Source organism: Rhinolophus hipposideros (assembly GCF_964194185.1).
Source record: "Rhinolophus hipposideros genome assembly, chromosome: 9".
In the NCBI taxonomy this organism is placed as follows: Eukaryota; Metazoa; Chordata; class Mammalia; order Chiroptera; family Rhinolophidae; genus Rhinolophus; species Rhinolophus hipposideros.
This window is the reverse complement of record NC_138055.1, coordinates 17,972,701-18,000,046: the sequence shown is the minus strand read 5'-3', so window position 1 is coordinate 18,000,046 and position 27,346 is coordinate 17,972,701. Positions and strand designations below refer to the sequence as shown.

Here is a 27,346-nt window from a genome sequence, read left to right as displayed (position 1 = left end):
CTCTGACCTTCCTATTACCTGCCACTGAGTGAAGGTCAGCGTTGGGTTTATCCTGAAGGAGGAGCCAGGCTGCCTTTCCTCCTGCACGGGCTGTGCCCATTTTTTCCAAATGGTGCCTATTCTTCATAACCTCTCCTCTCTTGGCTTCCTGTCAGTGCCTTCATCCGAGTCTTGAGTGTTTCTGCCTGGATTAACTCAATCTCCATTTTGCCAGAGTTTCCGCTCATTTTCTCTCCTCTTCCAAGAGACTCAAATAGAACATGTACTTAATTAACTGGAACTACTTTAACATACTCTCTTGCTGATTACCTTTTCCTAATCCCATAATTGCTTTTTAGTCAGAAGCTTTTCACATTGGATGGGCTTTAACTCATTGAAATAAAATCTCAGTTTGATTTAGAATTAGAGGAGCTTTGCTGTTAGCTGTGTTTGAGAGGTATTTACTTTGTTTTCAATACCAATTAAGAATATTTTTGAAATCTATGGTTAAAGGTGAATGATTCCTATAGGGACTTATTAAAAACATAGATCCACCATGTTTTTAACTGCCTAAATCGAAAAATTCAATAAAATTTGTAAAACAAAGAATTATATTGCCATTAGATATACTCACAAAATGAATTCTGAACATTTCACTGTTCAGGAATGTTCTTTGTCCTAGTATTCATGTCATTTCCTGGTAATAAAAGTAAAAGCTTATTAATTGTTTCAAACCACTAGAGACAGAACAGGTGGTCCCTTTTCTCATTCTCAGTTTCCTCAAGCATAGTTTAATAAGATAACAGGCATTTAACTATTAGTTTAAATCACATTGCCTCAATGATTTTAAGTTGAGATCATCATTCTTTAGATATTTTCAAGTGGCCAGTTTCCAAACATTTATACCTGGGTCTCAAGCCCACCTCCTTCATTGACTGATTAGTGTGGGAACTGGTGACTGTTTTCCTGTTAGGTAAAATGATTTTTTTCTTATTGTGTGTGCACCTCTTCAGAGCATCAAAATATGTCTGCTTGTTTTTTAAGGAAGAAATACGGCCCCAGTTTGAAGCCAAGTATTCCAAGAAAGAGCGGATGAATCCCATTTCCGGAAAGCCAGAACCATATCAAGCATTTGCAGATAAATGCAGCCGACTGATCGTTTCTGCATCTGGAATATTTTTTATGGTTTGAAAGTTTTTTACAAAACTATTTTTTTCAGAAAGTACAAATTTGTAGCATGATAACAACAGTAATCATGTCAGGCATTTGCATAGTTCTACCCAACATTTTTGCACATTCTTTTATTTAAATCTCTCAATAACTCTGTGACGTGTCAGGGAGGGTCTCATCTCCACATTACAGATGAAGCAACTGAGACTCCAGAAGGTTAAGGGGCTTGTCCAGGTTAGCTCCTGAATAGGGAGGAAATATCCAAGAGCTCAGACCCTCTAGTCCAATGTTCTTTGCACCTCTCCTGGAGTCCCCCAGGGGAGGGGAAAATGGCACTCAGTGGGGCTGGAAAGAGTCTAGCGGGCCACTAGAAGAGCTTTGCTCTTATCCTAAGAGTAAAAGGAAACCAACAACTAGTTCTAAACAGAAGAGTGACATTATAGGATTTCCTCAATAAATATTTGTTCATCTGTTCAGTCTAATATTCTGCATAATAAAATATTACTCCATAGCTTACACGGTTTTGCCTCTTCCTGCCGAAGAGTAACTAAAAAGATGAGGTAGGACCTCCAGCAGTGTTTTTCAAACTTTTTTGCCAGGCCCATGTAAGAAATACATTTTCTGTTATGACCCAGTATATGCTATGCAAATAGATGTATAAAACTAAATAGAGTCACTGAAACAGTGTTCACCTTTCCAATATGCAACAAACTCTGCTTTTTTTTTCTCTTTTATTGTAGTCTTTTTTTTGATGTCAGCTATACCCCCCTAAAACTGATTTTCAGACTTATTAATGGTTTTATTAGTTTGAAAAATACTAACTTGAAGCTGAGTGGTTAGCATTTTTTAAAAGGAAGTCGTTTTGGTGATCAGCTTTGACCCTCTTAACCATTAAACAAAACACCTGCAGATTCCTCAGAAATGTCATTTTAGAACACTAAGAGGTGGCTAGGATTCTCTTCTCCTCTTTCCCAATAGCAAGTGTGTAAGTCTATATCCTAGATAATTAGAGTGGAAAGGACAAGACTGCAGTAAATCCAGACAATCTATCCCGTTTAGATAGAAATGAATTCGGGAGATGAAAGGGTAGGCAGCATTCCCAAGAGTCCTTCAGCTCAAATCAAGATTCATACCGATGCCCTTCTGCAGATCCTGTTTTGTGTCATGCTTTGCCTTCTATAAGTGTGTTCACGTTTGTTGTCTTGGTTTTTGTTTCTCACAACAAGACCTATACACATAAGCTTTCTCTCTTCTACCTAGAGCATAGGAGACTGAAGCCATGGACAGGACAAGCTACTTCCCCAAGGTCACATACTACTGTGTTTCCCCCAAAATAAGACCTATCCCGAACATAAGCCCTCGTTAAGATCATCAGCCAAACGGATGCATTTAGTACATTATGACAATGTTCCAGAAGAATGTAACATGACTGTGTTTGAATAAATGTAGATTGTTGTCCATGAAAAAATAAGACATCCCCTGAAAATATGCCCTAATGCGTCTTTTGGAGCAAAAATTAATATAAGACCCTGTCTTATTTTGGGGGAAATACAGTATAAAATCTGGTCTTATTTTTAGGGAAACGCAGTAGGTAGCAGCTGGACCAGGACTCAGACCTGACTTCTTCCTGAGTCCAGCAAGCTGTCCATTCCACCATATTGCCACCCTTGTCTGAAATTCAACATAGATTTTACCTATCTCCCTATTAGCAGCTCTCGGATTAAGACATGGGCAGTGTTTTGTATCATCATCATCATCATCATCATCATCATCATCATCATTATTATCATCATCATCTTGGCCAGTGCCAGCTAGAGTTCATTCTCAGGTTTTTAGAGCATGTCACTCACAGTAAGCCAAAAATAGATTTGTGTAAAACAGGAATGCTTCTATGAAAACAGAAATCTGTAAGCCAGCGGAGGCCATCCTGAGGCTTAGCTTTAAGATCCAGTGTTTGATAACTAAGTAGGCTAAGGTCTCTACTCTGAATTATAAAGTGAGTCACCTAATAAAAGTCACAAAACTTTTTGGAGCCTCAGATTCCCATTATTTTATAGAGATAGAAGACATGCTGTATTCTTCTCCAATACCATGAAATTCTTCAGAGAAAGATGCCTCAGTTCAGTCTGTGTTTATGTCTGATTAATAAGAGATTATGCACCTATCACATAGTTGGCTTATTCAGCAACAAATAACTGAATACCCGTGATTGTATTAAGGTGCTACAGAGACCAGGGTGAGCAAAACGGATACCACCCTTGCCCTGACGGAGCTTACTTTCTAAGTGGGGGCAACTGTCAATACTCAAACTGACACATTGTTTGAAATTATAAGTAGGATACTGAAAGAAAAGTACAGATACTATATAACAAAATAAAAATCTGGGGAGTCATGAAAAGCTTCAACTATGAAGTGTTTCTTGAGCTCAGATGTGAAGGATGAGTAGGTAGGTATTAACTAGGCTGCCTATGTGTACAAAGCCTGACAATTAAGTTTGTGAACTTGTTGCAATGATTTTGCTAAACTTTTCTGATATCAGAGGGATTATTCGTTATGAATTTGTACCAACTGGAAAAACAGTTAACCAAGTTTGCTATTTGGAAGTGCTGAAAAGGCTGCGTGAAAAAGACAAAAACAACCTGAACTTTTCACCAACAATTCATGGCTCTTGCATCATGACAATGCACCAGCTCACACGGCACTGTCTGTGAGGGAGTTTTTAGTCAGTAAACAAATAACTGTATTGGAACACCCTCCCTACTCACCTGATCTGGCCCCCAGTGACTTCTTCCTTTACCCAAAGATATAGGAAATATTGAAAGGAAGACATTTTGATGACATTCAGGACATCAAAGGGTAATACAATGACAGCTCTGATTGTCATTCCAGAAAAAGAGTTCCAAAATTGCTTTGAAGAGTTGTTTACATGCTGGCATTGGTGCATAGCTTCTCAAGGGGAGTACTTCGAAGGTGACCATAGTGACATTCAGCAATGAGGTGTGTAGCACTAGGATGAGTTCGCAAACTTAATTATCAGACCTCCTATATTTGGCAGGGGAATTGGGTGGGTCAGCATTTTAGGTAAAGGAAATGGTCTTGAAGATTAAGCATGCTTAGCCCATTTGAAACAATGAGAGAAGGTCTAGAGTCCCCTAGGGGAGGGGAAAATGGCACTCAGTGGGGCTGGAGAGAATCTAGCTGGCCACTAGAAAAGCTTTGCTCTTATCCTAAGAGTAAAAGGAAACCAACAACTAGTTCTAAACAGAAGAATGACATCATAGGATTTCCTCAATAAATATTTGTTCATCTGTTCAGTCTAATATTCTGCATAATAAAATGTTGCCCCATAGCTTACACGGTTTATGAACTTTGAAGCACTATGGTTTTTCTGTTTGAATAACACGAGCATAAATACCAACAGACACGAGAAAGCATTAACCACAGTGAAAAGTATGCATTGTGCTGTGGTTTGTGAAGTCAGTACCACCCTTGCTTTATTTTCTTTTGTCATCAGAGGATTTTCCCAAGTGGCAGGGACCCCTCTTCCTGCCACATTCCGCCACAGTGCTCACTGGGGCTCTTCTGTCTTCCCGCCAGATCTGTGTGGTGATCGCCGCCGTCTTTGGGATCGTCATTTATCGGGTGGTGACCGTCAGCACTTTTGCTGCCTTCAAATGGGCGTTAATCAGGAATAACTCTCAGGTCGCAACCACGGGGACTGCCGTGTGCATCAACTTCTGTATCATCATGCTGCTGAATGTGGTAAGTGAGCTGCTAGGTCACTAGCCGGACGGGTGAAGTACATGGGCTGCGGCGGTCATTTTCTTCTGTTGCCGAAGGGACCTGGCCTCAGAGAGTCCAGGAGCCCTGGTGGCCCGGCAGCAAAGTGCCTGGCATGACATGCTTTCGGGTCTGGGTCGTTAGAAGGCTTGAGTTAAATCCAAGCTCCAGGATTTTCTACAGTGTTAGGTTGGGCAAGATCCTCACGCTCCGTGAATCGTAGTTTCCTTATTTATCCAGTAAGATAACGCTGTGTACCCCTTGAGGACATTTAGAGAATGTATTTTAAAGGCACAGCTCAGAATCTGTGACATAGTTCAACAATATTGGTTCCCATTTCCTTTGATTCTGAATGATGGGAAGGCATCCGTATCCAAAGCATTCCTTGAAATAACTCTGCAAGGGACGTACCAGGGTGGGATGTGCTGCTTGTGTTGGTTTTACACGTTTTTCAGATGTATATTTCAGTCCAGATGTCTCCCCTGAACCTCAGTCTCATATGTTGAACTGCCTACTCAACCATCCTCACTTAATACATTCAAACCCAGCAGACTCCCCATCTTCTTTCCAGAATCAGCTCCTCCCTCAGCCTCCCCCATTATCGCTGCTCAGGCTGAAAACCTTGGCCTTATCCTTGACTCCTCTGTTTCTCTCACCATTGAAATGTTTCCAGAGTTTGATCACTTTTCACACACATCGGAGTCCCACATGAGTTATTGCAGTGCCCTCCTAACTGGGCTCCCTGCTTCCACATTTGCTCCCCCCCAGTCTAGGTTCATCACAACAGCCAGAGCAAGCTGCTTACATGGAAGTAAACTCATGTCATTCCGTTCACATGTCCGGTGGCTTTCCTCTCGCTCAGAATAAATAAAAGTTCATGTCTTCACATGGCTTCTGAAGAGCTCCCCCGTCTGGCCCCAGTGACATCTCAGACCCTGTGTGCCCACCACTCACCAGGATTCTCCTGCTCCTCGCTGGCTTCCCTTGGCTCCTTGGATGTCCAGGCACTCTCTCACCCTAAGATTTTTTACTTGCTCTTCTCTCTGCCTGGAATATTCTTCCCCAATGAGTCTGCAGAGCTTGTTCCCTCACCTTCTTCAGGTTTTTGTTCACATGTTACTTTCTAATGGTTTTCCTGGTCACTCAATTTTAAATTGCAAACTATATCTGCCATCTGACAATGTCCTATCTCTTTGCTTGCTTTATTTTTCTCTATGGCCTTTATCACCATCTCATATACTATTTTTTAAAAGTTATTTTGTTCATGATCTGTCTTCTCCATTGGAATGTAGGCCCATGAGGGCAGAAACTTTTGTCTGTTTTTTTTTTTTTTTTTTTTTTTTTAATTGTTGTTATTTCCCAGTGTCAGGGCCTGGCACATCATAGGCTCTCAGTAAGTTGTTATTATTTGACATTGTTAGACTTGAAGTCAACCTATATATAAAAATATGGACACTAGAAGATTGCAGTAGGGAATAAATAAGATAATGTACGTGAAGTGCCAAGCACCGTGTTAAGCCTGGAGATAATTAATTATACTTCCCCTCACCCTCATTTATACCTCATCATAAATCTGGGCCATAATGCTGAAACGCTCTCATCATTAGTAAAGAGCTTTCCAAAGTCCGAGTAATTTAATACTATTATCAACAGTCTCATCCACTCAGATTGTTATTTCTAGCTCTTTGAACAATCCTGAATTCTGTAACCACCTAACTCTAAGGGATTCCTAGAGTATTCAACCTACCCAATAATAGAGAAGTTGATTTAAGAGTCTTTTTTTCTTTTTTGCAAAGTCCAAATTTCCCTTATTTGATTTAAGAGTCTTAGGTAAACTAGTAGTCATTGAGTTAATGACATGTAGGTAATTTGTTCTTACTATTATTATTAAAATACACAAGAATTTATTATTTTAGAAAAAAAAGTTTCAAAATCCAGAAGTTATAAAAATGAAAGAAGAGCAGTTGATCATTTTGACGTGATGATTGTATAATTGCTTGGTCACGTAGAGCTTGAAATTGGCAGTCCCCCCTCCACCACTCAGCTAGTCTGAAAGTTGATTATGAAGGGGGTGATTCACTGTGACGTTAACCAAACAGCCGGAGCAGTGAAAGATTCTGCGTCCATGTAGGATGCAATGAATTAAAGGTTATCGTATGTTTCTTATCATCTCTTTTCTCTGGTGTCTGATTAAAATTTAATTTATACATCATAAATAAATTTCTGTGTGCGTGCAGTGAGCCGATAAGTATATTGTTGCTCAGACATTTTTAGCAGGTGCCAGTGTTGTCAGAGTAACAACTTAATTTAACTGGAAAGCACTTATCCAGCAATCTCTACTTCACGAGATGCAGCTAAGAAAAGAGGAAGTAAATTAAAAATGAAGAAGGGAGCATAGGAAGTGGGAAACATATACAGTTACAGACATTACAAAGTACCTACTATGTGCGGGGAGCTAGACTGGGAGGCATTTTATATGTTTTGTCTAACAAGGGGTTTTAGAGTCGCCAAAATGGATGATGCAGAGTCCACACAACTAAAGCTAACATTGATTTTTATGAATACCCTTAAGGTGTATTTTCATTTATTTTAAATACAATGTGAATACCTTTAGTATTCTGATTTGTCAGCCAACATCAAACTAGAACAACAAAAGGTTACTACTAAGACAAGAATACTGACAAGGACAGGAAATGGCAAGCCATGGCAAGGAAAAGGAAAAAGAACACGTATGTACATGTAGGAATTCTCAAAGCAGTGTCATCAGCACCCTTTTGTGCAGGAACCAATTGCTTTATCCTCCTTGGCTATCTCTGATAACATCCCCATCCCAGCACTCACATTTGCAGTCCTGTCTTATGCCCTGAAGCTTAGCAGGTTCCGTTACGAAGGACACCAACAGTGTAATATAGTTTGGAAAGATTTTCATTAGAATATCTAAAAAAAAAGTAAGTGCTCAAAAAGCAAATATCACATAAAGGACAGATGACAGACTAATGACTATAACATAACTTTGACCAGTTTAGAACTGAACTCTCTATTAACTTCTGAAATTACTCAATTTAAGATATTTCATGGTCCAATAACACAGTTTTTTTTTGTAGCTATATAAATTGTTTTCAACTACTTAAAATCTTGGTCATACTGGTCTTGCAAAAATGATCATTTATACATTAATCATTACTACACTTTCATTAATTGAACATAAAAACCTTGAGAGCTAGATTGGTTTTTAATTTATGTTCACTAAAGCCTCTAATTTTTAAATAATATCAATTATTACTGATCACATACCTGTTTCTTACTTTTTGCTAGAATTGTCCAATGCTAGCTGAAGAAGCAGACCTTATAAGGAATGCCTACTTTTAGATTTGAAGATGTGTATTTTCTCTTACTCTGTGTGTACTTTAAAAATAAAATTCATATTGTCTTGCAAAAGTATTGTAGATCCTAACAAAATGTTATGCCTCTTAATAACTGGTTTAGAAGCACTCACTGGTTTTCATTTTACTTCTTTTCTTAAAAAATAAATACTACAAAAAATAAACACTTCAAAGATGGAATGAATAGAATGGATTTTCTTGTTACTTGTCATACTGTTTTAATTCCATGCTGCTTCACTAGCAACCAAAGAACATATCGATATGATGGTTGCAAGCTAAAGATGTCAGCAGAGGATATATTATATCCCAGAAGGAGACTAAAAGTGATTACCATTCTTTTCATTCAGCCACACTAATATGAGTCAGATATTTCATTATATTGAAAACAGTAAAAACCACAAGGTCTTGTTCCAAAAAGAAGTAAACCACAAAATATGGCTTCCAGCAGACAAGCTCAGATGCGTTGATTTGGAGAACAAAATCAAACTAGAAGTATTTTAATTAGAAGCTTCTTTTGGAAATACACTTAAGATCAGAAAGCTTTCTGTCAGTTACAGATTTTAACATTCACAATTTGTACTATTCAGTTTGGAAACAGATTTTCCACTGCTCTTATCAGAACAAACCATTTATGGTTTCTGTCTCACCTGCCTAACGAGAAATCAAACCCCAGAAACCACTCATCTAAAAATTGGTTGCCAACCATCAGTTTCCCTATTTATGTGCCCTTTCCTATTGTATCCCACTCAAAGCCTCACTGTCCATCTCTGCGTGTCTTCAGTGTATATATAAAGGGTTCACAGATATTATACACTGTGTCCCCATGCACTTATTTTTCAAAAGGTTAATATTAATCATATTTTAACTCCTGTGCTGTTCCTTTTATAAATTCCATTTTTTTTCAGTGTCCAAACCACAATAACGTTGGCCATGTCACCAGCTCATAAGACCTTTGGGACAAGTGTGCAAAGTGAGGCACTTTGACACATGTATGTCAACATGAAAGATATAAGGGATAAACTGGGTAACCAATCGCTGTATTTTTGAGAAAGCTTGTCTCATCGGTCAAATCTAATTTTCCTTGATAATTAACTTTAATGATACAATATGTTTATAATAGTAAAATATATTTTACTATGGATTAAAACATCTGTCTTAAATTGTTATTTACCACCATTTTATTTTTAAGATAAAATGTATGACTAATCTATGCCACAGGATTTCTTATTGAAAATTATACCAATGTCTGTTAACATTGGACTCCAACAGTCTAAGGTTTTATCCACAAAATTTGATACTATGGCCATATTAATTATATCTTACCATAGCAAGCCATAGTCATTGCTGAAAGCTTAGTGTCATAAAGTCTGAGTATTTTGCCTGTTCCTGTAACTAGCATCTTGTAAAAGAGAATTGAAAAGTTAAGAAGGACCTTAAGATCAATGAGTCCAATACCCATTCTCAACTACGTATAAAAGGAAAAAGGATGGTCTGAAGAAGAGGTGAGGTAGCGTGCCAACGCCCAACAGTTAACTGGCTGGTAAAGTTATAACTCCAGCCAGGAAAATTGTAACCAGTGCATTTTCACCACTTTAGTCGAAATGTGATCAGCATTTGCATATTATTCAAATCCATTTGACCAGTTTTCCTTTTAATTTTCATTTATCATCTTTCATTTTTGATAAGGCACTTGTTCTTTTTCTCAGTTTATACCCTCTCTGGGGAAATCTCCTAGAGCTGGGTTGGCCCTGAACTATACACCCTGCACTTCTATACACACAAGCACACACACACATGCACAAGCACACACAAACACACACCTTTTCCTTCCCTCCTAGGACCCTTCATTTAACAGATGATGGGTTAGTTTAAGAATGCATCCCAGGAACTACTGGAAAAGCAGAGTATCATAAACTTGGGAGTTCCCAGTAATGTGAGATCACGTCAGTATTTATGACTGCTATAAGCCAGAAAATCCAGCAGTCCCTAAACAGGAAGGCTTACAGAATCCTACCACCCCAAACAGTCTTGGAGAGTTTCCATTGAGGCTGTGGAGCCCAGGAATGTTGTGACTTGTCCAGCATCACTTAGCAAGCTGGTAATTCTTGGCTGCTAGCCCTGTTGTCACAGAATTACTCACTCCAAAATAAGAAGTGAGATTTTAAACATAGTAAAATGGGGCCTTGTACCACGGGACCTTTCTTGTCCTGAAAGGACACAATTGTTCACATTATTTTCATTATTGGAGCAGTGGGTGGCTAAGGAAATCATTTTCACTCATTACCTATTTCGCTTATAATTACAGATTTTAGAACATCTACAGTTCATTTGTTAAATGTATGAAATTTATTTTACAGCTGTATGAAAAAGTTGCGCTTCTTCTGACGAATTTAGGTAAGTGAAACCCTTTTTATTTCATGGTACAGTATTGTACTCTGGAAAGTACCTTTTCAAAGATTCATTTCTGAAACACTGCTGCAAAGAAATATTCCCTTTATTTTGAGTTAAATGCAGCAATTTGTTCTTTCCCTTCAACAGGACATTTTAAATATATACAATAATTGGGGGCCCTTTTTTACTTAAAGCTTTGAAACCTGTGACAAACATCAAATGTAATGTAATTTAAAGTAGGTTTTCTCTTATATAAAAGGAAAATGCACAAAAAATAAAGCATCACAGAAGTACATGTGTATAAAGTGCCCAGAATCATTTAGAAAAGTATTCATTTGCTACTGCCCGCAATTTTCATTTATTCAAAAGTGTATCAAGTTTTAATGGTGTACAAAATCACAGCAAAGTTAGTGGCTTGGAAGACTCTACCAGGAATGTAGGCAGGCTAACCATCACCGACATTGGTTGAAATAACATTCATCTGGACGAGTCATCCCTAAGAACATTTCTCTGACTAGAATAATCTGGTAGCCAGCTATACGCTGTACATTTTCCAGCTTTTCAAGATATAGAAAGTGTCACAGTTTTATTATTGCGATATTAGTCATTTCATTCTATGCAGGTTGAGGAAATTATACGCTCCCACGTAACCTGATTTAGTGCATTCCAATATGTAGCTTATCCGGGGTAGGGGGGAGTCACAAAGGTGATTTTATTTTTAATATTCATTATAATGCAGGGTGCTATTTATTGAGTCCTTCTGTGTACCAGATACAGAGCTGGGCACTTGGCGTATCTCTTTTAATGTTATTGCAATCTTCCATTACTCCCATCCCTTGCGACATAGAAAGAGGTTTATGTCCATAGAAGAGGTAATTGTGCATTGTAGACTGTGCCAAGTGGTGCCTTGATCCAGGCTGGCAAAGATGCCAGTGGAAATACAGCCCATGGAGATACAGGTTTATCCATGATTGGGACACCTGGGAACCCACCCACGTGGCTGACCTGGAAGATCTTCCTATGTAACCAGGAGTTCGGTAGCAGAATTGACATAAAGCTAAAAAGAAATCCTTTAAGCGTCCTGTTCCTTTTCTTCCCTTAACAGCAATGCAGCCTTGTTCTGAAATGGACATTTAAGCTGTTTTAAATCAGATTCTCTTTCTTCCTCCCCTCCCTTCTCTGATATGCTCCCAGGAAACATTTTGAGTTGTATTATAATTCGTGGAAAAGGAATTGATGGATTGAAATGGTACACGAGCAATTAGAAGCTCAGGGAATGTAGAAACAGAAAAAGTGCTGTTGCATTAAATACATTTTCTTTGCCACTGCTTGGGGTGAGGACACAGATCTTGAGGAAGGATGAGTGCATTTGACTTGTCAAGTTGGAGGTTTGGTCTGTATTTTGGTTCATATCACAACATCCAAAGAGGATTTGCTTTACGGAAGTTGAAGTAGAAGGATCCGTTCCTGACTGAGGTCAGGAAATTGTGAGACACAGGTGGTGATACACAGTGAAAGCTCTAAAGGCGAGGTCATCTCCTTGGCATTTGTCCACGAGAATGAAAAATGGTGGCCGAGGGTGACTGGTAAAGGAGTCAAATCCTGGTGACATTCTGAGATGGGGCTCTGACTCCCTCTCACTTAGTAGCACCTGGTATTTCACCGAGGAATTATTAGCAGTTGGGAGGGAACCTGTCCCCACACACAGCCCTACCCACAGGCAGAAACAAAGAGCTGAAGGAGAGACTCCTGCTGGGATCCAGCACTGGGAATGAGGCCCCTGCAGCCTAGCTATCTGTACTGCAGACTCTCTGGACATCCTGTAATGGTGGAACCAACTGGATATTCTGTCCCCTCAGACAAATCAGTAGTCACTTCCCACCAAACCCTTGTCGGGGCTGGTCTACAAGCCAGAGGTTCCCACGGACGATCCACTTACCTCAGCCATCTATCGGCAAACTAGGCTCTCCTGCAACCTCCTGAGGAGGCCTCTATTCCTACCCTGTGTGTATGGGGAGTGGGACAGAGGCAGCTGACTGGGGATCAGATGCAGCCTGTCAAACTCTGCTCCCCGTTTATCCACAGAACAGCCTCGCACAGAGTCCGAGTGGGAGAACAGCTTCACCCTGAAAATGTTTCTTTTTCAATTTGTCAATCTGAACAGCTCCACGTTTTACATCGCGTTCTTCCTCGGAAGGTAAGAACCCTATGTCTCCACACTCCCCAGGCTGAGGACAGAATGCTCAAAGGTCACTGACTAGAGGGGACAAGAAGTCCCTCCTTTAGAGTGATTTATACAAAGTGTAAAAGGAGAAGATCAGCCTCCTCCTTTCCCTTCCCATTCCCATCTCAGGAAATGGTCGAAAGTATCTGTACACCTTTTCTTGCTAAGAGGTAAGTGGAGGAAAATCATTTATACATGTGAAGGATGGGGACTCCATCTGCACTTGAACCAGGCCCCCTGGATCTCACACCTACATGAGCAGGTGGCACGGGGAGGGAGGGGGACAGGCCTGCAACATGTTCTAGATCCCTGACTTCATAGAAGAGGGAAGGACATCAGACTGAAAAGGGGGCTGACCTAGGATGCCAGCGCCGACCTGGTAACCTCTGAATGCAGCAGTTATGAGGATTTGGAAAGGATTCCATGTTTAGTGGTCGTGGCCCATGAATTCCATTACTCCAGGAAGTGTTTCAGAGCAGATGAGAACCAGGGACAGGCCAAGGATTGGGTTTTGGTCAGATGGATACAGCAGCCTCTCTTCAGTATTTAGCATGGAATTCTAGTCAAAAAAAAATTCCATGGAATTCTAGTCAAAAAAAAAAAAAGTCATAGCTATTATTCAAAAAGATCAGGATATGTTTCAAACCAAACTGCTGCTTCCACAGGCCGGAACACTTGGTATTCAGCAGAAAATGTTTAAGTCACAGCAAGCAACTGGCCTCTGGGGTCTGCAGCCAGATAGAAAGGCCAAAGAGACATCGCCACAAGAATTCCAAAAGCTGCAGTTATGACAGCTCCAGAGAGTTTCCTAATTCTCAGACCTGATGTCATAGCCATCAAGGGAACTGTCTTTTATCTTCTAGTAATATGGACATAGAGCAAAATTGTGAAGTAGGCAGAGTCTGTCTTTGATAATTATCCCCTTTGATAATTATTGCAAATAAGTGCAATGCACCAGTAATTTTCATTGGAAGACGTGCTAATCTGAATGTAATATGCACTGAAAGCTTCGTCTTATAGGATGCTAATGGTTTGTTTTTCTGTGTGTGTTGAAGATTTACAGGACACCCAGGTGCCTACTTGAGGCTGATAAACAGGTGGAGACTAGAAGAGGTCTGTATTCTCCCACCATTCCTTGTTTCCTACAAACTTGTATTAAACAGCCTTAGGGCAACTTCGTGCAGACTAGAAACCAGGCTCCCTTTCTTCCTCTCCACTGATTCTTGAATTTCTGTGTTTGCTTACCTCGCAGTGCCACCCTAGTGGATGCCTTATTGATCTCTGTATGCAAATGGGTATTATAATGGTGCTAAAGCAGACCTGGAATAATTTCATGGAACTTGGCTACCCGTAAGTACCTTTGGTAATCTGTAGTAGAGAGGCAGCACTGCTTGTTGTTGGCTTTTCTAGGTGTGGCAAGTAAGATAAGCAATGCAGACTCAGCAGCTAAGCCAGTGCATGTACCTAGAGCTAATAATGTTCATGCTCAGATATTCAAAGATGTTCATGAAAATAATAAACATTGGCTCTTTTGGAAGACTTAGCACAAGTCACAGGAACAAAGGTGAATAGTCTATAAGAAGTATACCGGGGAAATAAAAGTATACCAGGCCCCTAAATATTGGATACTTGCGTTCAAGCTGCTTTAAATGATGTCTATGACCCTTTAAGCTCCAGCATTGCAAATCTCTGTGACACATTAACTAAATCTGCTCCACCATCCCTGAGATAAATCAGGAATGGTCATTTTTTTTAACTACCTTAAATTCAGACTGTGCAGAAAAGAAACTTAAGGAAAGGAGAAAATGTAGGGATTCAGAAAAGAAACCAGAGTATTTCTAAGTCAACATAACCAGTAAAAATGTTATCATAATAGTTTATGTTGTTGACAGTGGGCAAAAACTTGCATCACCTGTGTAAGGACAATCTTGAAATCTGCTGGGTTTGCTCACCTCTGGTCTGTTAAGATTTAAAGAGACGGAAATCAGCAGCACTTCTATTTCTGTTTTAATTCCACACCTACTGGTTTCCATGTCAGCTTGGTGTCTCCGTAGAGAACTTTGGGTTTCAGGGAGAACCACTCAGCCAGAAAAATTAGCTGGAACTTGCTTCACTTTGAAAATTCATCACTTAGCTTCCTGTCAGAACCAATACCAGTAATTTTCTCTTCTTAGATTTATTCTTAGAAAACTCATTCCAAGTGTTTGATGTTTTATACAGAACTTTTTAAAGCATAAAATTTAAAAAGTAGAAGCATTATATTCTACTCTAAAGTATAAACCATAACTTAGCAAAATGTCATTAGCTATCAAGGGAGCTGTCTTTTATTTTCTAGTAATATGAACATAAAGCAAAATTGTGAAGTAGGCAGAGTTTGTCTTTGATAACTATCCCCTTATTTCCTTCATTGTTTTGTTTTTTGGCATTTCTACTGCCAGAAGCCCTTCAACTTTCCCCTTATCCCCTATAGCATACAGATCTCTCCCCATCCACTCTCACCCGCCCATTTCCTCAACTCTGTTCCATGTCATAAGATGCGAGTCCAGTTGTGGAACTGCTGGCTTCCGTGTGTCAAGAGAGGAAGCATTTTGTGGGTTTGCAGGTCTTCTTGGCACCCCCAAGTCAGAATATGCAGCTCAGCACCCATGTGGGAAGACTGCTCCTTCGCCCTAATTTAAGCCTTGTAGGTCACATCTTCCTCTTCTCACATATGAGTATTGCCTCTGTACTGGAGGGGTTGGTTTATGGATGTTCTCAGCCCTCTACCCAACCCTTCTAGGCAACACTGAACATGAGACAGTTCCGTGAATGATTAAAATAAGTTCCTCCATCATTCTGTTCACTTGAAAGTACAAATACTTGAAGTAGAGCCTCCATTGTGATTTTCTTCCTACGCCAAGGCTTTATTTCCTTGGCAGCCTGTCCTAAGTTTTGTGTTTTTTTTTTTAAACTATGATTCTATATTCGAACTCCCTCTGATTCTTACTACTTAAGTCTTATGAACAGTTGTATGTATTTTTTAAATCAATGGGTCTTGTCATGCAGGTTAATTCAGAATTGGTGGACTAGAAGAAAATTACGGCAAGAACATGGGCCCGACAGGAAAATAAGTTTCCCACAATGGGAAAAGGACTACAACCTCCAGCCAATGAACGCCTACGGACTCTTCGATGAATACTTAGAAATGAGTATGGAAATATTCTACTTTATCCTATGTTTCATAAATGCGAATTCTAGATCTCTAGCTACATTCAGCTACGCGTACATCAGTTATCATCTAGGCCATCAATGCACACAGATTTTTGAGCTAAATGCAAAGGAAGCAGTGTCTTGCTTTAAGAAGCTCAATGCATAGAGATAGTGCTGAAAGTCTGTAGTTACATCAAACTCAGCATGACATTGTGTTCTGTCCCTTGTAATAAATCACCAGAAAACAAAACTGAGTTGGAAAATTTGATGAACCAAAGACAAAGGAGTTATCACTCATGACTTGATTGATTCATTCAGCAGACATCTGTTGAGCCGCATTATGTCCAGGCAGATAGTATGGTTGGCACTAGAGATATCAGAAGGAATAAGACACAGTCCCAGCTTTCAAAGAATGCATAGGCTAGTGAGGGAAGCCAGAGATACAACGAGTAAGTGTAATAAAGTTTCATAAGATGCTGTAATATGAATTGGTAGGGGGTATAATGGGGACGGTTGTTTTTTTCTTGGAGGGGGTTGACAGAAGCTAGGAATGTTTAAGCTATGCTACACTTTAAGGAATCAGATTTCTCTGTAATCTTTTTATCTTAGCGTGTCACTAAGAGCATGGGATTTGGAAACAGATTGTCTGGGTTCAAATTCCAGCCCTGTAACTTATTAACTGTGAAACCTTGGACAATTACTTAGTCGTTCTTTGTCTCAATTTCCTTATTTCTAAAGTGGAGGTGATAAGAATAACCACTTCATAGGGTCTGTGTGTGGATTAAATGAGTTAATGCGTGGAAAGGGCTTAGGACAATGCTCATAGTTTCTACCTGGTGCATGTTATCTTATAGCATTATTATTTTTCTATTCTTCTTACCTCCCAGAGGAGAAAAGCTAACAAAACCCCTTAGCAGATATATTGAGCATGCATAGTTTTTTGTTCTTTCTTAGTTATGTTTAAGTTTTATAACATTGGGTGAAAATGGGGTAGGGATGGGCAAGATGCATTACTTCTGAAAGAAGCAGTTCTTTCTGAGCAAATATGAAAATTAAAGGAGAAGTGGAATTGATGCTTAATGTTTCTTAGATTGCTTATGTCCTAAATATCTATTGATGTTTCTAGAGTTTCGATTCTAAAATGGCAGAATTATATAACTTGGAGAAGAAATCAATTTGGGCATTAATAGTCAAACTTAATAAATGAGAACTAACCACATGGAGGTCTCTTACGGTCTCTTCTCCCATAAAGAAAAAAATGAACAAATAATATTGGTATATTGAGTGCTTGCAGTGAAGCTTTTATGGGGCTAGAAGTGGAGTGCGTCAAATACTGTAGTATCTTTGCAGCAAGAAACAAGTCTCGGTGAATTCTAACTGTTTACTTCCATTCTTGCTGTTTCGTTATTTCTTAATGACTTTCTGCTTTGCTATATTTTTAAAAATTTATTAATGGAAGTATAATGTATAGTGAGAAAAGTATATAAATCATAACCGTACAGATCAATGAATTTTCACAAATTTACGCACAAAAGTACCCAATCTGTATTGGTAGATGAGGGGTTGGCAAACTACTACTCGCAGGCCCTATCCAGTCTACTGCCTATTTTTATAAATAACGTTTTATTGGTACAGAGAAAAACCCATTTATTTACGTACTATCTATAGTTGCTTTTGCATTACAACAGCAGAGTTGAGTAGTTGTGACAGAAACTATCTAGCTTGAAAAGCTTGAAATATTTATTGTCTGGCTCTTGACAGAAAATGTTTGCCATCCTGTGAGCTAGATCAAGAAACAGAATATTACAGAATTGTACACCTGAAATCTATGTAACTTTACTAACAGTTGTCACCCCAATAAACTTAAAAATAATTACATTTAAAACATAAAATAATTAACATAAAAATTAACATTAAAAAAAGAAACAATATTATCAATATCAAAGAAGACCCCTTTGTCTTCTAGACCCATCATAATACCCTCCCTAACCACTTTCCTGACCTAAATCAATTTGGGGAGAATTTAGGTTTTTTTCTAATCTATGAATATTATATATCTCTGCATTTATTTCTTTTTACATTTTTCTCAGCGATTTTTAAATAGATTTTAGTATACCAATTTTGTACAACTGTAGTTAGATTGAGTCCTAGGCACTTTTGAATTTTAGTGCAATTGAATGTGATGTTGTTCTTATAGTATTATTTCTAATGTTTTGTTGATAGTGTACAGAAATATAATAGGTTTTGCATATTGACCTTTTAGCACACAAATTTGCTGAAGTCTAATATCAATTATAATTGTTTCCATATTTTTTGAGATTTTCTATCTACATATCAGTCATCAAAAAATAATGATAATTTTATATTTTTCTTTCTAATTATTATACCTTTTTGTTGTTCTTACCTAATTGCACTGGGACCTTCCATATAATGCTGACTAAAATTGATGACATTCGACATCCTTGTCCTGACCTGAGAGTAAAAGTGTTCAGTATGTTACCATTAAATGTGATGTTAGCTGTATTTTTGTACATATCTTTTTTATTAACGATAACACATTGTTTTAATGTGGTTGTCTGTGCACATATTTATTGGCCACTTATATTTCCCTTTCCATGAATTTCCTGTTCAGATACTTTGCACTTTTCTATTACGATAATCTTTTCTCATTGAATTTTTTAAATTTATTTTTCAATTATAGTGACATACAATATTATATTAGATTCAGGTGTAGAACATAGTGATTAGACATTTATATACCTTATGAAATGATCACCCTGGTAAGTCTAGTACCCATCTGACACCATACATAGTTATTACAACATTATTGACTATATTCCCTATGCTGTACTTTACATCCCCGTGATGATTTTTATAACTTGCAAATTGTACTTCTTAGTCTCTTTCACCCTTGTTATCCAACTTCCAACCCCCTTCCAATCTGGCAACCATTAGTTTGTTCTCTGTATCTCTGAGTTTGTTTGTGTTTTATTTGTTTTTTAGGTTCCATATATGTGAAATCATATGGTATTTGCCTTTATCTGTCTGACTTATTTCACTTAGCAGAACACCCTCTCGGACCATCCATGTTGTCGCAAATGGGAAGATTTCATTCTTTTTATTCCATTGTATATGTGTACCACCTCTTCTTTATCTCATCGTCTATCAGTGGTCACTTAGGTTGTTTCCATCTCTTGACTATTGTAAAAGATGCTGCAGTGAACATAGGGTGCAGATATCCTTTGAATTAGTGTTTTGGATTTCTTCAGATAAATACCCAGAAGTGGAATTGCTGGGTCTTATGGTAGTTCTATTTTTAATTTGATTTTATTTATTAAATTTGTTGGGGTGACATTGGTTAGTAAAATTATATAGGTTTCAAGTGCACGTTTCTATAATACATCATCTATATATCACATTGTGTGCTCACCACCCAGAGTCAGTTCTCCTTCCATCACCATATATTTGACCCCCTTTTCCTTCTTCTCCCACCCCACCTCCCCCCTCACCCTCTGGTAACCACTAAACTATTGTCTGTGTCTATGAGTTTTTGTTTCTTTCTTTGTCTTGTTCCTTTGTTATTTTCAGTGTTACATCCTACATATAAGTGAAGTCATACAGTTCTTGACTTTTTCTCACTTATTTTGCTTAGCATAATAATCTCAAGATCCATCCATGTTGTCATAAATGGCAGTATTTCATCTTATAGCTGAGTAATATTCCATTGTGTATATATACCACATCTTCTTTATCTAATCATCTATCTAAGGACATTTTTTTGGTTGTTTCCATGTCTTGGCCACCGTAAGTAATGCTGCAGTGACCATAGTGGTACGTATATCTTTATGGATAAATTTTTTCAGATTTTGGGGGTAGATATCCAGAGGAGAGATTGCTGAGTCATATTATAATTCTATTCTAATTTTTTGAGGAACTTCCATACTGTTTTCCATAGTGACTGTACCAATTTACATTCCCACTAGCAGTGTATGAGGGTTCCTTTTTCTCCACAGCCTCTCCAACACTTGTTATTACATGTCTTATTGATGATAGCCATTCTAACAGGTGTGGGGTGGTATGTCATTGTGAGTTTTTTTTATTAGTTTCAGGTGCACAAAACAATGTAATAGTTAGACATTTATCATTTATATCCCCCACACTGTGTGAACCCCCCTCCCCCCATCCACTATCCCTCTGACATCGTACATAGCCATTACATTTCCACTGTCTACATTCCTAATGCTGTATTCCACTTCTTGTAACTATGTACATAATATATAAGCTTGTAGTTGACCTTCACTATTGTTCAGCTTCAGCTTCAGATGTACAGTGCAGTGATCAGGCATCTACATCATCCCTGAGGTGGTCTCCCTAACGAGACAAGTGTCCATCGGATACCCAACAAAATCTTTACAACATTATTGATTGCATTCCCCAAATTGACTTTCGTATCCCCGTGGCAATCCTGTGGTTACTGACTGTGCTTTCTAATTCCCTTACCATCCCCCTTATTCCCACCCGCTCTCCCATCTAGCAACCTTTAGTTTCTCCTCTATGTCTCTGAAACTGTTTCTGATTAGTTCATTCATTTATTCTTTTTTTTTTTTTTTTTTAATTAATTTTATTGGGGTGACAATTGTTAGTAAATTTACATAGATTTCAGGTGTACAATTCTGTATTACATCGTCTATAAATCCCATTGTGTGTTCACCACCCAGAGTCAGTTCTCCTTCCATCACCATATTTATTCTTTTCTTTAGATTCCACATGTAAGTGAGATCTGTCATGGTGTTTTGATTTGCATTTCCCTAATAGCTAGTGAAGTTGAGCATTTTTTCATCTATCAGTTGGCTATTTGTATGCCTTTTTGGGAGAAGTGTCTGTTCAGGTACTGTGCACATTTTTTAATTGGATTGTTTATTTTTGTTGTTGTTGACTTGTGCAAGTTCTTTATATATTTTGGAGATTAGCCCCTTATTGGAGGCATTATTTGCAAATATCTTCTCCCATTCGGTTGGTTGACTCTTTGTTTTGTTGATGGTTTCTTTTGCTGTGCAGAAGCGTTTTAGTTTGATACAGTTCCCATTCATTTATTTATGCTTTTACATCCCTTGCCTTTGAGATCAAATTCATAAAATCCTCTCCGAACCAAAGGTCCGTAAGTTTAATACTTATGCTTTCTTTTATACAATTTATTGTTTCAGGTCTTATGTTTAGGTCTTTGATTCATTTTGAGTTAATTTTGGTACGTGGTGACAGATAGCAGTCTAGTTTCATTCTTTTGCATGCGGCTTTCCACTTTTCCTAGCACCATTTCTTGAAGAAGTTTTCTTTTCTACATTGTATATTTTTGTCAAAAAAATTCTATCCATATACATGTGGGTATATTTCTGGGTTTTTAATTATATTCCATTGGTCTATGTGTCTTTTTCTGCCAATACCATGTTGTTTTGATTATTGCTGCTTTGTAGTATAAATTGAAGTCAGAGAGTATGACACCTCCAGCTTTGTTCTTTTTTCTTAGGATTGCTTTAGCTACTTGGGGTCTTTTGTGATTCCATACAAACCTGATGATTTTTTGTTCTAATTCTTTTAAAAAATGCCTTTGGTATTTTGATGGGGATTGCATTAAATCTGTATATTGCTTTGGGTAATATGGCCATTTTAACTGTTGATTCTTCCTATGCATTAACACAGTAAATCTTTCCATTTCTTTGTGTCTTCTTAAATTTCTTTTTAAAAAGTCTTATAGTTTTTAGTGTATAAGTTCTTCATATCCTTTGTTAAGTTTATTCATAGGTATTTTAATTCTTTTTGTTATGATTGCAAAAGGAATTTTTTTTCATGTCTTTTTCTGAAATTTCATTGTTAGCATATAAGAATGCAATGGATTTTTATACATTCCCATCAACAGTGCACGAGGGTTCCCTTTTCTCCACATTTTTGCCAGAATTTGTTCTTTGTTGATTTATTGAAGATAATTCTTCTTGCATGTGTGAGGTGATATCTCATTGTGGTTTTAATTTGCATTGCTTTGATTAGTGATATTTAGCATCTTTTCATATGTCTTTTGGTCATTTGTATGTGCTCTTTGAAGAAATGTCTGTTTAGGTCCTCTGCCCAATTTCTAATCAGATAGGTTGGTTGTTTTTGGTGTTAGTTGTATGAGTTCCATTTTGAGTCTTTAATACATTTTATTTTTGTATATGTTGTAAGAAAGTGATCTAGTTTTATTTTATGTGTCTGTCCAGTTTTCCAAAAATGAGTTATTGTAGACTGTCTTTATTCCATTGTATATTCTTGCCTCCTTTGTCATAGATTACTTAACCATATTAGGTATATGATTATTTCTGGGCTCTTTATTATGTTCCATTGATCTATGTGTCTGCTTTTATGTTAAAATGGATTAAAGACTGAAATGTAAGATTCAAAACCATAAAACTCCTAGAATTAAACATAGGTAGTAAACTCTTTGATATCACTTTCAGCAGTATTTTTTTGGATATGTCTCCTTAGGCAAGGTAAACAAAAAATAAACAAATGGGATTACATCAAGCTAAAAGGATTTTGTACAGTGAAAGAAAACATCAAATGGGAGAAGATATTCATCAATGATGCATCTGATAAGGTGTTAATATCCAAAAATTAATAAGGAACTCATACAACTTAACTCCAAAAAGACCAAACCCCATAATAAAGTGAATGTTGCAGTAAAGTGAGTCACACAATGTTTTTGATTTCCCAGTAAATATAAAAGTTACATAATCTATTAATTGTGCAATAGCATTATGTATAAAAAATGTACATACCTTAATTTAAAGGTATTTTATTGCTCAAAAATGCTAACCATCATCTGCACCTGTTGGACAAACAATGCCAATAGACTTGTTCAACACAAGGTTGTCACAGACTTTCAATTTATAAAAAATAGGGCCAGCCCATGGCTCAGGTCATTGGAGCTCCGTTCTCCTAACACCGAAGGCTGCTGGTTCAATTCCCACATGGGCCAGTGGGCTCTCAACCAGGTTGCTGGTTCAACTCCCTGAATCCCGCAAGGGATAGTGGGCTGTGACCCCTGCAACTGAAAATGGCAACTAGACCTGGAGCTGAACAGCGCCCTCCACAACTAAGATTGAAAGGACAACAACTTGACTTGGAAAAAGTTCTGTAAGTACACAAAGTCCTGTTCCCCTTCCCCAATAAAAAATAAAATAAAATAAAATATCTGTGAAGAGCAGTAAAGAGAAACATAATAAAATAAGGTATGCCTCTATAGATTTAATTTATTTAATGGATAAAGGACTTATTTGATTTTCTATTCTAGTCTCCATTATGATAGGCTGTTTTAAAATTGCTTTTCAAGAAACTTATTTCATCTAAATTTTCAAACTTAGTGAAATAAAATTGTTTATAATACCCTTTTGTTAACTTTTAATGTATGTAAAGTCCAGTGATGTTTTATTTTTAATTTATAACTCCATAATTTGTGCTTTTCCCTTTAACATTCTGGCTAGAGGTTTATTTATCTTTTCAAAAAAAGTTCCTTTGGTTTTTGTTGATTATTTTTCTCACTACATTTGCCTTATATTTTATTCATTTCTGTGCTCATCCTTATTTTCTTCCTTATGTGTTCTTTGGGATTAATTTTCTCTTTTACAATATCTTGAGATTGAAGCTTAAAACTAATTTTCAACTTTTCTTCTTTTCTAACATGTATTTAGAGCTATAATTTTATCTTTGAACACTACTTTATGGCATCCCATTAGTTTTGATATGCTACATTTTTGTTATCAAGACATTTTCCAATTGTTGTTGTAATTTATCCCTTGTCATTGATTTCTAATTTAATTCCACTGTGATCAAAGGATATTGTGTATAATATTTCAACTCTTTGACATATGTTGAGATTTGTTTTATGCCCCTGCATATTGTCTATTTTGATAAATGTTTCAAGTGTGTTCTGAAAGTTCAGGGTATAATGTTCTATGTCAATTAGGTAAGGTTTATTAATTGTGTTGTTTCAATCTGCTATCCCCTTGTATATTTTATCTACTAGGTACTAAGAAAAGGGTGTTGAAATTTCCAAGTATGATTATGGATTTATGTTATTCTCCTTTTAGTTATGTCAACCTTCACTTTATATATTTGAAGCTGTGTTATTGTGTGCAACCAATTTAGGATTATTCCAGTTTACCAGTGAATTGATCTTTTTATCTTTATGTAAATTCATTCTTTATCTCTAATAATGCAATATCTTGAAGATGTGATGAGCAAGAAGCTAAGGTCCTAACCTTAAAACCTTCTAAAGGGCAAAATTGAATCTTAAAAAAGAAACAAAGCTGGTAGCTTGCTAGATTTGGCCTGATGCTGTGGTTTGCTGACCCCTGATCTAGAGCTTCTACATGTCTGGTATACAATAAAAAATAATAAGCATGTGGCCTGTTGAACTGTAAGAAACAAAGTAAACATAGATAATCTTAATTAAGGAAAGTGTCTGCTACTTCAAACACTATGAAAAAAATCAAGGAAATACTGCGTAACTAAAAGAAAATGATTCTTCAGCAACCAACCTCCAAGGCATAGACTATTGTAATCTAACTGATAATTCAAAATGGCTGTTATGAAGAAAATCAGTGAGTTACAAGAAAACTCAGAAAGGCAAGTCAATGAAATCGTAAATAAAATTCATGAACAGGAGTTTTATACCAAAGAGATTGAAATTATAAAAAAGAACCAAACAAAGTCTGGAGCTTAAGAATTCAATAAATGAGATGAAGAAGGCAACAGACAGCATAGGTAACAGGGCAGACCAGGTGGAAGAATAAATGACTTGGAGTATAAAAATATAGAAATAATCTGGTTTGAAGAGGATCGATTTTAAAAAAAGTGAAGAAACCCTATGGGAGCTATCAAATTTGATCAGAAAGGCAAATATAAGAATAATTGGTGTACCAGAAGAAAAAGGCTGGAAAGAGTTTATTGAAAGAAGCAATAGCTGAGAAATACCCAATTCTGTGGAAAGAATTAGACATATAAGTCTAGAAAGCTAATGGAACACCCTGTTATCTCAGTGCAAAAAGACCTTCTCCAGGACACAGAATGAAATTCTCAAGTCAATCATAAAGAAAGAATCTTAAAGGCAGCCAGGGGGAAAAGAAGGAGTCCGTCATCTATGGTTTTACTTTCCACAGTTTTAATTACCCACGGTCAACCGAGTTTGAACATATTACATGGAAAATTCCAGAAATAAACAAAATAGCTGTTATGAAGAAAATCAGTGAATCTAAGTTTTAAATTCACCATTCTGAATAGCATGATGAAATCGTATGATGTCCTGCTCCATCATGCCCGGGATGTGAATCATTCCTTAGTCCAAAGTATTCGTGCTGTATATGGTACCCACCCATTAGTCACTTAGTAGCTGTCTCAGTTATCAGATCTACTTGCAGTATTGCGGTACTGTGTTCAAGTAACCCTTATCGTAGTCTAACACTCTGTCACAATGCTCATATCATTCATCTCATAATGTAGTCACTGTATCATCTCACATCATCACAAGCAAAAGGATGAGTACAATAAGATATTTTGAGTGAGATCACATTCACATAACTTCTATTACAGTACATAGTTATAACTCTCTTTTATTTTTAGTTATTGTTAATTTTACTGTGCATAATTTATAAATTATACTTTATCATAGGCACGTATGTCTAGGAAAAAACATAGCATATATAGGGTTTGATATCTGAAATTTCATGCATCCACTGGGGATCTTAGAATATATCCCCCACAAATAAAGGAGGACTACTGTAACCTACAAAGGCCTGTAGCCCCATTAGGCTATCAATGAATTTCTTAGCAGGAATTCTATAGGCAAGTAAATAGTGGAATGACATATTCAAAGTGTTGAAAGATAAAAATTGCCAGCCAATACCTTGTCTGGCAAAGTTATCCATTGGTTATGAAAGAGAAATAAAAGTTTTACCAGAGAAACAAAAGCTGAGGGAATTCACCACCACTAGACTTTCCTTGAAAGGGGTTCTTCAAGCTGGTGTGAAGAGATGCTAGTGACATAAAAATATATAAAAGTGCACAAAACTCCGAAAAGAGTAAAAATTAAACAGGATTAGAAAACTATTTCATCTCAATAGATGCAGAAAAAACATTTGACAAAACAACAAACAGAATCAACAAAACTAAGAGCTGTTTTTTTAAAAAGGTAAACAATATTGACAAGCTTTTAAGAAAACTAAGAAAAAAGAAGACTCAAATAAATACCATTAGAAATGAAAGAGGAAATATTACAACTGATACTACAGAAAAACAGGATTGTTAGACCACTATGAATAATTATATGTCAACAAGTACGATAACCTAGATGGCCCTGGGTGGAATGAATAGATACCAAAGCCAGACAGTAACACTACAAGAAAACTATAGATCGTTATCCATGATGAACATAGATGCATAATTATCAACAATATATTAGCAAACCAAATTCAAAAACATCTCAAAACAGTTACACACCATGACCAAGTGGGAGTTGTATCTGGGCTGCAAAGCTGGTTCAACATACACAAGTCAAATGTAATACATCACATTAATAGATTGAAAGAAAAAAATCATATGATTATCTTAATAAATGCAAAAAAAGCATATAACAAAATACAATATACTTTCATAATGAAAACCTTTGAAAGCCTGGGTATAGAAGGAACATAATTTAACATAATAAAAGCCATATATGACAAACGCACAGGTGTGACATACTCAACAAGCAAAAATCGAAGGCTTTTCCTCTAAAATCAGGCACAAGACAGGATGCCTACTCACCATCTTTATTCAATATAGAACTGGTAGTTCCAGCTAGCGCAATTAGGCAAGCTAAAGAAATAAAAGGCATCCAGCTAGGAACGAAAGAAGTAAAATTGTAAAATCACTATTTGCAGGTGATATGATTTTGTATATAGAAAGATTCTAAAGACTCAACCAAAAATCTGTTGGATGTAATCAACTTTCAGTTAAGTTGCAACATATAAAATAAACATACAGAAACCAGTTGTAAGGAAACACTAGTAAGGAAACATCTGAAAAAAAGACATAAACAGAACTATCCTATTCACAATAGCATCAAAAACAAAATACCTAGGAATAAATTTAATCCAGGAAGTGAGAGATTTGTACAATGAAAACTATGAGACTTTGCTGAAAGAAATCAAAGAAGACACAA

The 27,346-nt window shown here is 37.1% G+C and overlaps 1 protein-coding gene across 1 annotated transcript in view; it reads left to right on the top strand.

The window, feature by feature from the left end:
• Window positions 1–27,346, top strand: part of ANO4 (anoctamin 4) — a 300,178-nt gene that overhangs the window by 245,935 nt on the left and 26,897 nt on the right. Inside the window, exons 15-21 of the mRNA XM_081061537.1 lie at window positions 953–1,164; window positions 4,747–4,911; window positions 10,670–10,706; window positions 12,789–12,900; window positions 13,983–14,040; window positions 14,180–14,277; window positions 15,973–16,115. Of these exons, the coding sequence (XP_080917663.1) occupies window positions 953–1,164; window positions 4,747–4,911; window positions 10,670–10,706; window positions 12,789–12,900; window positions 13,983–14,040; window positions 14,180–14,277; window positions 15,973–16,115 (825 nt within the window). The remainder of the gene's footprint in view (window positions 1–952; window positions 1,165–4,746; window positions 4,912–10,669; window positions 10,707–12,788; window positions 12,901–13,982; window positions 14,041–14,179; window positions 14,278–15,972; window positions 16,116–27,346) is intronic.